Source organism: Dermacentor silvarum, chromosome 8 (genome assembly GCF_013339745.2).
Source record: "Dermacentor silvarum isolate Dsil-2018 chromosome 8, BIME_Dsil_1.4, whole genome shotgun sequence".
NCBI lineage: Eukaryota > Metazoa > Arthropoda > Arachnida > Ixodida > Ixodidae > Dermacentor > Dermacentor silvarum.
In genome coordinates, this window is record NC_051161.1 from 17308543 (window position 1) to 17321446 (window position 12904).

The following is a 12904-nucleotide window of genomic DNA, read 5'->3' on the forward strand; positions in this document are numbered from 1 at the left end:
GAAAGGGTTTGAGTCAAGGAATGCAGATATGTTACTATATAAAATGTGTTCAAATATTTTGCAACATATCGACGTTAGTGAAATCGGCCTATAGTTTTCTCTGAGTTTTTTATCGGCCGATTTAAACACTGGCGTCACGCTTGCCGTTTTCCAATCTTGGGGAATGAGGCCTGTTTCAAGGGAAAGCTTATAGATGATTGTTAAATACGGAGCAGTGATGCTATGACACTCTTTAGGGACCACTGGGGATATTCCATCAGGTCCAATTGCTTTTGTTTGATCTAAATGCCGTAATAAACAATCGACACCACTAACATCAAACACACATCTGGTATTAAAATGTTATTGGGACAACCTTCAAGACTAGTATGAAATGTGTCTGGTCTGAAGAGCATCGCATCATAAATCTTTTCCAACAAAAATGTTTCTATATGTGTCATGTATGAGTGAAGTTATTGGCAGTTGAATGCTGCCCCTGCCTCTCCTTAGCATCCTTCCTGGCATTTTTGTCATTTTTACTATGCTAGTAGCTTTGCTCCAAGCTGTGCTGACATAGAGCAATACCTCGGTTGCTCCACCAATCATCTCGCCGAGTTGTGTCTTCTGCAGGACCTTGGAGTTCAATTTGTGGCATGTGCCGATCTCAGAGGCCATAGTATTGACCCAGTGGTAGTGTTCTCCGCCACCACATGACATCACTGCCTTGTCAGTCAAGCTTTTTTTTTTATTTCTGGTCCTGCCGGAGGAACTGTTTAGTTGTGGCATGTAAAGAGGTCCAGCCAATAGCCATCACGTTTATCATAGCATGTCACAATAACCACGAAAATTGGCAGACATTTTAGGAAGTTGAAGAAAGGAGCAGGTGGTCTCGAGGAAAATCGTAGGCTCTGTGCTGTGTCTGTGAGAATGATATTTGGCTTGTTTATGAGACCATTGTCTAAAGACTAGGCAAGTCTTTTTTTTCTCCACATTCTAAGTGTTGCAAGGAAGCACTGCCTATGTTGTTTCTCATCTCTGTCTTCGTTTAGGTTTGTGCTGTAAGCATATTTAGGATGACTCACCAACTAGCACAAATATTTACCTTGCACGGAAGACTTTTCTCTGCTGTTGTTGATGTATTCATTGAAGGCTTCCTTGTACACTGTCTTTGACTGTCTTTAGAGTCGCTGGTCAACTGTCGCCAGATAGTGGAGACGCGCTGCCTGGCCCTGATATTGATGTCGCTGAGCAGTGAAGTGTTTGAGGTGCGATGCCTGGGCTGCAACCTGGTGATGCTGCTGCACCACCATCTTCAGGGCTCGCGCTTCTCCATGAGCGCCCTGTGGCTGTCCGTCCTGGAGACCCTGCGCAATGCGGCCACCGTCACCTGCCCCCATGTTCCCTGCCTTGTCACTGGCTATCTTGTCTCGGCTGTCGACGTCATCAGCAATCCCGGTGAGTGCTGCGATGGATTCGGCCCTTGCGATGGTGCTAAGCTGCACAGCTCACCTGCACAACTTATCCGCAGGGGTGAATCAGTGGCTGTGGCATTCTATTGCTGAGCACATACGGTTTTGATTCCCAGCCGCAGCAGCCACATTTCAATAGGGGTGGAATGCAAGAATGATTGTGCACTTAGATTGAGGTGCACATTGAAAATTTCACTTGATCAAAATTAAACTTTTGCACCCAACTTGTAGCCTTCCTCATAGCCTGCGTGTTGCTTTGGAATGTAAAACCCCACAATCAGAATTTTTTTTAATTCAGAGCTCATGAAGGAGTTAAATAGTTTGGAAGAGTATCTGGCTTGTGTAGTAGCTTTGTCTAGTTGGTTGCAGATATTGCCGACAGTCATTCATATAGTGAAATTTTAAAATCGAACTGCATGTAAATGTTTGAGAAAAGCTGGTTTCAAATGTTGAATCGATTACCTAATAGTACATCTCTGTGTTTAAGGGAAGAAAATTAACAAATAAATTCAATAGTGCAAATATGGTTTGGTCCACATATTTCGCATGAATTGAGTTTACAAGCAAACAGGCAGTCTAGCAGACATTTATATTTGCTTAGGTGACTGCAAGGTATTGTGCCAAAAGGCTAGTTGATTCCACAGTGGTACAGTAAGTGAACACTTAATGAAAAGGACTGCGAAACCAAGACAATCACATAGTGCTTAGCTAAGGATCTTTCAAGTCTTCTGGATCAAAATTCTAACATGCAAAACTTCTTATCATGTGCCTACTTTTCATGGTGGACAGTGTGTTGGCAGGGTTGATTGCTCAAATATGTATGTTTTTTAGCCACCATGTGCCTAGACCAGGAGGTTATTTCTGCAAAACCTGCTGCTATTGAAAACCTGATATGTTTTTTTTTTTTTTGTTTTCATGACAGTGACACCAGAGTTTCAGTAGAAACTGAGAGTCAACACAGAGTTTGTGAGGCCAGTAAATTGAGTCTAAAATGTTGGAAGGCGATTCAATGTCTAGTTGAAGTCGATGAAACGCAATGTCTTCCTGGGAGAGTTGGGGGTGAGAATAAGGTGTATGGACCACATAACTTAATGTGAGAGCCACGCTGGAGTGACGTTTAATTGACACCAACTAGAGGTTGAATTGCCTTCCAACTTTTTGTCATCAGATGTCATCATCATCATCTCATAGTCATCACGTGCCCAATGGCCCCAGTTGTACATGATCATCATCACCATCAGCCTATATTTATGTCCACTGCACGACGAAGGCCTTTTGTTATATAAAAATACCTTTATATAGAAATTCGGTCTTTTATGCAGATAAGTGCAAGCGCCGATGGATTTTTCTTACACGGAATCCGAATTATCAGGCAATTGGAAAAAGCAAATATGAATGAGAAAAAAATTCAGTTGAGTTTGAGAGTTGGTGACGAAAGATACAGTTTCATGCTGTGTCGATAATATGTAGTGTCTTCACATCGCCAGTAAGAAGCGAAGCTAGCCACGCTTTCACGTCCACTCTGCCCTTGTGGCTGGTGGAGTCGCTTGCAGTGGGGTGACACTATCATGAAAATGGCTGGCAGGGGAGAGCAAATGATTCGTCTCCCCTTGCTTCAACGGGCCTCCGAAACTCAAGATTACGCAACCTCCAGTGCTGAACGTGTAGGAAGGCAGTGCAGACAATGCCACCCCATCTCGGCACGCCCAGTCTTTGCACACATGGTAGATTACCTCTAAAACAGGGCGCGCGGGCTGTGTATATGCTCAGCCATGCTAGCAGCTATGTGCAGCCACATCTGTGTTCGAGAAGGAGACGCGCGTCAACCAATAAACATAGTTTTGCACCATAATTCTAAATTGGCATTTACAACTCAATATGCAAGAAAACTTCTATTTGCTTGGCTCCATGGGGTAGTTTAGTTCTAATGTGGTATTGCTGTATTTGATAAATACCCCTTCAGTGTCACGGACGTATTGGTACGTTTTCACGTTTCTGTCGAGCTGTGTCACTGATGTCAGATAGAAATGTGAGGACCATACCAAGAGAGCATTTACTATTGTTCATGTCATTTTTGCCATTCTGCATAACCAAAAATAAACCATCGTGGTTGTCTAATACCCGAGAAAGAAAACCTGACCTGGAGGTGCGTCACCTGCGAAAAAACCCGACACTGAAAGGGACAAAGGACACGAAGTGTTACTACTACTCCAAGCGAGAGCTGCCTTCTATTAGCTTATACTTCTCATTGATGTCAAGCTGTAGCAGATGCAAAATAAGCTATAGAACTTGAACCATATTCAGATAAACCAATTGTTGTTACAGTTATACGCTGTAGATTTGGCTAGCTAAACAGCGCATTTAGGAAAGCAAGAGTCTTTGATAATTGCATGAGAGTATGAAATTGGGCTAGTTGGTTTGTGATCACTGATTAGCATAGATGACATGACAAGAAAGACTGATCACATGTGCTGTGTTTTGCATGTGTTCTGTCTGTCTTTCTTGTCCTATAGTCTGTGTTGTTCATTGTGCCATGATATAATTGTTTCTCTGTAGCTGAAACAAGACTTCATGCCATGGAACTGGAAGTCCCATGGTTTCTAGAACTGCCATGGTCTCTTATAAGCTCTTTGCTATATATTTCTTTCTTTCAGGACACTTCATGTTTAATGCAGTTGCAGACTTCTTACTCGCCAAGCCAGTGTTGGACATAGAAAATGTGCCTGACTTCTACAAGATGTTCTATAACTTCAGAGTAGAGGTAAAATCTCCTTTTTGCTTGTTCTACTCTGTTCATTGTTTAGAATTCCTTTGCAGTCTTAGTGATGAACTCAAGACAGCGTACAGGCTTTCTTTAACAGAGCTGAAAGACAGCTGTGTTTTGGTCAGTAAATGCAGAAGTGATGCAATTATGTTGGCCATTGTGCATTGTTGCGAGGGTTGGAGGATCAGATTTTCGTGTGCATAAGCCACCCATGCATAGACTTCCATCCCCAATTACAGCTGTCTAAAAAAGAGGGGGAAAAATACTCGCATCACTGCTTAAGTTTTATTGTCAACATATAGAAACTCCCGAGAAACGATTTTGTATGTACAGTCATCACCTCTGCCTCTGTTTCTCTCTCTCTCTATCGAGGCGTAGCTCGACATTGAGACGTTGCTGAGCACATCTGTACGCGAATTTTGCATTCAGATGTGGCTTCACAGTATAGGAGTTTCTGCCTGTAGATGAAGCTTCCCAGCAAAGCTAATACCATTGCCGTGAAGTGAATGGTTTCAAGTTTTGCCTACCATGAGGGCGTTGTGGACGTGCCCTATTTGTGCCCTGTATAGACAGTGTTACAACATGCATTCTTATGTGTTTCACAGCACTACATGAAAAGGAACTGGCACATTGAAGTGATGGTGGACTACATGCGCTGTGGCCTGGACTTCCACATTTCTAAGAAGCGCTATATCTTCAACATCTTGCTCACTTTCTTCATGTCACCACTATGCCAGAAAAACACGAAGGTGAGTTATTTGCTTGGATGGTCTCATGTGAGCTTGAACTGCTAATAGGCGTACATGATAACTACCATATTTACTCTTTTCTAATGAACACATAAAAAAAAATGTTATAAAAATGATGTGTACATTAGATTTGAGTACAAAACCGAAACAGCTCTAGTGGGAGACTATCGTAATTGTCATAAAAACATTGTCCATAATTTATTACGTAATTTAATTCTCTGTAATCCAATCCACGCATGGCTGCAGCTATAGGAGCTGCGGTGGCTTTGTGCCCGCTCAGTAAGTTATGCTGCAATGGTCTGTAAGCCGTTTAAAAATTGTGGTATTCCAAATGCCATAGACGGCACTGATAATGAGATGCTCTGGGCTGTTGATGGTGATAAGGAAACCTGCCACAGTGACAGTGAGTTTTGCTCGGAGTTTATTGTAGCTCAAATGCAATAAATTATCTTTTTCCAAATGATCACAAGTAGCCATTATTATCTTCCTTGCCATGAAAAACTGGTGAGGGAGCAATCAAGGGCATTGCACTTATAATTTCTTGGGAGTATGGAAGTTTGGGTGGGTGTTACAGTTGAGGGGCATTGCATTTTTCATTTGTGGCTGTGAAAATCGGATGCACCTTATAATAGGGGGCATGTTAGAATTAAGTAAATACGTACAGCAGAACGCCGCTGATATGTTTTTCACGGGACAGTAAAAAAAGAATGTAAGAGCCGGGAAACGCAAGAGCCGAGAAACCAGAAAAATTAAGAAATGAGAGTAGTGGTGAACTGCACACAATTTTATTTGAAATCTTACGTTTGGAAAAAAAAAAGAAAAGTAGCAGTTTCGCCCGAATGCCGAAGCATCGATTGCGATAGCAACTTAGTAGACAGCTATACAAAGTAAGGATAGTAGTTTTATCGTTCCTATAAACTTGTCAACATTCGCTTATTAACCCCCCTTTCCTCCTGTGCATGCCCCCGTGCCTCGCGGGCGACAGAAGAGGTGCCCTTCCCCCCGTCTTCTTGCTTCGCGCGTGCGAGATTGAGCCGCAATCGTCGGCTGACCCTTGCATGCCTTCACTCGCACATGCAGCATACGGTGTGCGGTGACGGCGTTATCACCCTTGGGCTTTATACGGAACAGCTTTGCACCAAAAACAATTTTAGGGCCCCAACACGTCATAGACACCATCTTTAGATAGCAAATATGGATCTAAAAGGCCATGCTTTTGTTGGTGGAAACCGAAAATACGTCATAGGTGTTGTCCCGGCACTTTGGGCGGCGAATTCCATCGTCAAGCCTCCAAGCCAAGTGACATGAAAAGCCAACATGGCCGCTCGGGCCGGTGCGGGGTGGCGGTTCGCAATGCATGATGCGGGAACGGTCGCACAGTTGCGACGCAACAGGGGGGTTACCAATGCATTGAATTAGATCCTATGGGAGCTATGCCGGGACCGACCGAAAACCATGTAACAGCCGGGAAAACGCAGCAACCGGGAACGTAACAGCGAGGCTCTACTGTACAGTACACCTTGGTGAAATTCTTCTAGGCCCCAGAAGCTGTTGCACAGTCTAGCCAGTCTGGTAGCATCGCTGATCCAAAATGGACACACCTACCTTACTGACTTTTCACATTGTACAAATGCCATTCATCACTGGTCACGGTGCAACAAGGGAAAGCAGAGGTTTCAAATTTCTGGCCGAGACGAGAATTGAACCCACGACTTATGTCTTGATTACAGTGCTGCATCAATTAGCTCATGAGTGCTGGTATACATTTGGACAAGTTGCTGGTGCTTGCAAATTGTGTTGCATGTCTAAGTTCAGATTTCGTATATATGTTTCTTAACTAATTTCAGTTGGTATTCTGTGCTTTTGTTAATCTCTTGCCAATGTAATTCTACCATATGCGTTGCCTTTCTTCGGTCCTTGCTGTTGGCAGAGGCTGTTATCATGTATGTGTCTGACTTGGTGCTTGACGCACTTGTCAGATTATTCATTCATCAAGGTAGCTGCTACATTTTTGTTATCACTGGCAATTCAGCTCGGATGCTAAGTAAAGATTATAATTGATGGCTGGCTCTTAGCAGCAACCAATTCAGTGGCCACCGAACCTGTTTATCATAGTCAGTGTTGCCAATCCCTTTCTTCATTTTGCTGGCAAGGGCATGATGCCTAGTCTAACTCAAGTTTACCCCTGCTTTGCAACTCTGCGTACTGTCATTGCTGCGTGATAATATGTGCTGGCATGCTCGAACCCAATGTAGCAGAATAATATTGCTGGTAGTGAACAAGTGGTGCCTATATGCCCCTCGCTCTTTTCTCTCTTTTTCTTTCTTTTGAAGGAGCTTATCCTGAAGCTGCTGATCGCAGCTGCCAAAATTCCCAAGGCTGCTCGTATTCTCTGCAGGGAGCAGGGACTTCTGATGTGGTTGCCAGCCGCATTGGAAAGGTGAGTCTTGTATGGGCTTTGCCATAATTCCTGTGCACCTGCTGTAAGTCTTTGTTTTATGCCATTAGTGCCGTGTTGGAAAATACTGTATAAATTTGATTTGATTTATTTATTTTATTTATACGTACTGCACTAGCCTTTACTGCAGGCTGTAGTGGGAAATGCGATGCTATATAAGCATACGGGTTCACGAAAAATACATGCAAATCATATTTGAAGGTAACGAAGGTTGTTAAACTATTATATAAAACAAAGTGAGAACTTTGAAACATACTACATTGTGTCCCAGGTAGTAACAGTCAAGCACTATATAGGTACTTAAGAATCATGAGTGTAAACAATCAAGCACTATGCAACCAACCGCAGGAACGCAGTAAGAACCAAAAAAGAGAAAACACATAGAAGAGGAAGTGACCGTTAACATTATTTTACAGTCCCGTGCAGTCATGAAAACAAAAGATTGTTATCTATCCAATAGTAGCGCGAGCTACAAAGGAAACCCATATGGTCTTTTCTTGCACCTTGTGGATTTTTACGGAAGTCATGTGCCCATACTTTACGAAGTTTCTAAGGGCGACTATTAGAGTGCTGAAGTATACTTGTCTTGCATTTTGAATTAGATGTACTCTGCTCTCGGCAGACACTACTTGTATTTTTATTAAAAGTGTGAGAGCTAGAATGTTAAAAGCGGTTTAAATGCAAATTATAAATCTAGTTAGAGTAGTATACTATGATTCTGAAAATCGCTTAGCATTTGTTCTGTGCCAGAGCTTGAGCAGAGAATTGCAGCTTAAATTACGAGACGTCCTTTTTTCATATTTCAGTATGTCACTAGCAGTGGTAAACAAATAGCATTCATAGCCTTGAGATCGTTGACATGGCACAGGAACCCTAGTTTGTGCAGGCCCTATTCTAGGTCATTATTACATGCACTGCTTGGAGGGAGGCAGTGTTTTTATTCATCCTATTTCTTGTCCTGCAGAGAAACCGAGAATTTTTTAACACGAAAGTGTTTTATGCCGGGGTCCACCAAGACTTCACTGACGTATTTCCGTCACGGAAATACGTCACACGAACATACACGAACATAATACAAAGAAAGAAACCAGAAGAAAAAGTTCCACAAACATGCAAAATTTGGAAATCGAACCCACGACCTCTCGGTCCCTGACGATAGATCGCCGAGCGTTTAACCCATTGCGCCACAAACGCATTTGCAGAGAGCTACACAGACGCGCCTTATATATCTAACACTCCTCCGTGTACCCGCGCTCTTGCTCGGGGCGGTGCCGCCGCCTACGAGCAGAAAAGAGAAGTACTGCATTATGACACTAACGCGCACCGACAGTGAACGCTTCGGTGGTCTCAGCACTACGACGCCTCGATGCCAGCATTCGAAGGGACGCTGGCATCAAGAAGCACTACCAACGCCACCTAGGTGGCGGCGTTCACCGTACTCAGCACAGCGGAGCGTGGCCTCCGCAATTAGCTCTGAAAATGTTTCTGAAGTTGATCGCGGAGGCTGCAATTACGACGCGCTGTACGCGCTGATTTGACTCGGTGACGATTCAGTTACGTGCTTTGTCTTGCGCGTTGTATTAGTGTGTCAGTTACGTGCTTCGTCTTTCGCGTTGTGCTAGCGTGTGCAGCGTAGTGCAGCTTCCATATGCACGACGGTTGCTCATGGTCATCGACGTTGGTAGTCGTGATGGAGGAGACGTGCCACCAGGCGTCAGCGTGGGTGCATCAACGCCTAAGGGCGCTTTAGCCACAAAACACCAATAGACATTATATATCAATGTGCAATAAACATTACACTACTTCTGTGAAGACATGTTTCACTTTCGTGTTCTATACCGATTCCTATATAAGAGGGATCAACCACATTTTTTACATGACTCATCGTTTGTTCTATGCTGTTATTTTTGTTTTATTTGGAATATGACACAGAGAGGTTTCCATGCACTTGAAAATAATGTTGCCAACATAGAAGCAGCATGAGTGGGTTTTTCTGTTGGAAGTATCAAAGTTGCACTTTTTTACATTTTGAAATGCTGTGTATGTATATACTATCATTATTGACTTCTAACTTGTGAAATCATTTCTGTGATGATCTACATTAGCAGGAGCCGGTTCCCCATTTCCAGAATTGTGGCACCTGTCCTCTCTCGTGTTTACATTGTTTTCTCAGTTATGGAAGCTGTTTTCTTGACAAGTGTCATTTTGAGTACGCTAACATATAAACATTTTCATTTAACTTTGCTTTCAGTGTTCCTCTAAAGGTGATAACTTATTTGTTCCTTTTCAGGAATAGTGAAGAGGAAGGCATTTCTGAGCTGCTGTTTGAAGCAGTCCATCACATATGGAAGTCCAGCTTTGTGAAAACTCAAAGAGTCAAGGACGTGAAAGCGGCCAGAAGCAGAAAACAAGGCAGCATGCCTAAAAATGAAGAAGCGTCTGAGGAAAGTGCTGATGATGAGGAAAAAGAAGAAGAGGGCACTCCGAAAGAAGACGATGAGGCCGCGATCATCCGTGCAAAGCGAGAAAGTCTTCGCTACTACGAGTACTTTCCCTATGAATTCCTGTTGATGTTATTCAGCACAAGAAAGTATGTCATGTAAGTCTGCTGCTGCTAGAACCTTGAACTTGGTACTACAAAACTATTATCTGTCTACCGGAAAATTCAAAGACTAAATGAGGCTTTAAGTGGCATTTTCACACTTGTTTGGCAAAATATGGTGGCTTATTTTCACTTTTATGCTTGTTTTTTGGAAGGAAATGATTTCCTAGTAGAGCAAAACGAAACTTGCAAAGTAATCTGCCGTATCTCAACTTCTCTTGTGCCCTAACAGTGACACCACTGATGTCATCGAGTGACATTGCAGATTTGGGTTTCCTTAGGCAATACATGTAAGATTTGACAGCTTGAATGTTCCTTTATCTTCTAATGCAGTGTAGCTTGTATTTTAGCTGTCAGCAGTAGCATGCCTTCATCAGTTGTTTTCATTATCTGTTTAAGTGCTGGTTTGGGAATTCATGGTTGGTTTCACCATCCATCCTTCGCTTTTCCTTTGTTTTCTGGCATGTCAGTCCTCTGCTCTCAATAAGGGGATGAACAGCATGGAAGAGCACAATTCACTCCTTGCTTTTAATGTGAGCACAAGATGTGATTACATCACCGATTTTTTATGCTGTGCAAGCCATGTGAAATCTTCTGGAGCAGGCGATGTGCTTGTTCAGGAGCCATAAGCTATTGCTACTTGCTGGGGAGAGACTAGCTTCTGAGCCATCATTTTCACTGCAGCAGCACGAGACTTCACTGCTTGCAGCGGGGTATGGTAAGGAGGCTTACCGGAAATGATGTTAAAATAATGCAGGCTATAGCTTGTAATGGCTATGGCATGTAGCTACATTGATGCGCCACTTGCCACATGGCAATAAGCTACCAGAAATGTATGAATGCACTTGTGTATGCGTCTGGTGTAAAGCCACAAGTAAGGCATAAGTGTAAAGCCACAACTGTAAAGTCACAAGTACCAGCTGTTGTACACTCTGGTCTTGTGGTTTCTTTAATTACTAGATAATCAGCACCCAGGCATAAATGTAGTGTTGCATCTTACATGTACATTATTCATCAAACATTTTTAGGGCATGGTTTCATGACAAAGTCGAATTTCTGAACAATTTGTGCCAGCAACCAGTAAAGCTGTACAACACTGTATATTGTTCGTATAAACTAATATGTGCTGGCAGTCCAAACAGTGCTAGGCTGCGTGCCCAGGCTATAGAAACTATTCAGTTCTTTCTGAGGTCCTGTGCCCCTAAGCTTCTCATGCCAATAGCACATATACAGCTACGTTTCTTCAAAGCAGTCCAGCAGTGGTTTATGGTATGGCAGTGTTTTATTAATCCACTTGCAGTAGTCCTGTGAGTGACTCGGATGAGGCCCTACCTTGGACAGGTAGTGGCGCAGCCAGGCTTGATAAGCACAGTCTGGGCAATCCTTTTCAGTACGCAACCTCATGGCAGTGGGAGAAGCAGTACAAGATGTCGGATCACACGAAGTTATCAATAGAGCCAAACATTAATTGTGTAAGCCTTCACCTGGTTACAGTCTGAATGAAGTTGAAGAGTGGTCACGAAAGCAGCAAATATGCCATGATAGCTCAGTGGGAGCAGTTGCATTTAATGCTTAAGCAGACATGAATTGGCGCTCAACCCCCCTTTTTTTTTTCTACAGGGACCGCCAAAGTCTAGATGCACTCACCAAGTTCACTGAGCAACTCAGTGACATGCTGTGCTTTGTGCGCTCTCGAGAAGCCAGTGGAAAGAGCAAGGCCACACAGAACTGTTGCCTGCCCAACAGAGCCATTGTGTTCGAGCTGTTAAACTACTGGAAACGGCTTGTGGCTGTGAACAGTGAGGACAGCTGCCAGCAGTCGAGCCAAGCCATTGCCACCGTATGTCACCACTGGCAGCCAGATGCCACGACACAGCCTCAGGAATGGCTTGCGGCACTGGACTTCTCACTGCAACATGGTGCGGAGAGCCTGGATTTCAATGCTGACTTGCTTGTGTGGGTGCTTTGTTGGTTGGAGGGTCCCAGTGGATCTGATCACGCCACGGAACTTGTGAACTTTAATGGGGGACGCTGTCTCGAAAAGCTTCTGGCAAGGATTCATTGGTCGCTGGGTGAAATCGTGGCCAGTGGTGGTGGGGATGCCGGACCCATTGTGACATCTGTCATTCTGCAAATTGCGAACTTGTTGTTCAGCAAAGCCTCAAAGGTGCTGCCCAAGGACCAGAGTGACTTGTACAGGAAGCAGGTGGTGTTGCTGAGGGTGAATGCGTCCTTACCTGGTAAGCATTGCTTGGTGAAAGTGGCTTTCAGTATCATTGCACAGTGCAATGAGTGTGCACTTAATTAAAGGAGTTATGACGTGTGGGGACTATCACTATATTTTCAGGAATCTTGATGCTAAAAGGTATTAAATGTTGATTGACATTGTTCAATCCTGGGGGGGTATTCTGTAAGAATCCACCTAGTGGACTGTCCACTAGGTGTGGATTCTTACAGAATACTCCCCCTGTAGTAGTTAATGTGCTGTATTCGCTCAGATATAATGCAACAAACCTTGAAGCCTCAGAAATAAGGAAAAAGTTATGTTGAGATTATGTAAGGCGAATGAACAATTTGCCTTACATAACCGTGTGCTTGGAACAGAGTGCCTTTAGTACAATTTCACAAATGTTCCGTTACCATGATACAAGCCTGCTTGAGACCATGTGCGCCTAGGCCTGCATGTACGTTGTAGCAGACTACTTCAAGCCAAACTGTGTTTAGTAACTGGAGCACTATGCGCTACATCTAGGGTCCTGATGTGCACATGCTGCAGCATTTGTGTTTGTGCAGTGAAGTTGAATGTATGCACATCACTATCATAAATTGGCCCATTCAACCCAAAGTCTCTAGGTGAGCTTTCATATTGTAATTGGACTCCTT

General features: G+C 43.5%; 1 protein-coding gene across 1 annotated transcript in view; it reads left to right on the forward strand.

The window, feature by feature from the left end:
• Positions 1–12904, forward strand: part of LOC119460702 (nucleolar pre-ribosomal-associated protein 1-like) — a 68700-nt gene that overhangs the window by 51928 nt on the left and 3868 nt on the right. Inside the window, 6 exon segments of the mRNA XM_037721763.2 lie at positions 1162–1434; positions 4103–4209; positions 4818–4961; positions 7295–7401; positions 9710–10018; positions 11642–12261. Of these exon segments, the coding sequence (XP_037577691.2) occupies positions 1162–1434; positions 4103–4209; positions 4818–4961; positions 7295–7401; positions 9710–10018; positions 11642–12261 (1560 nt within the window).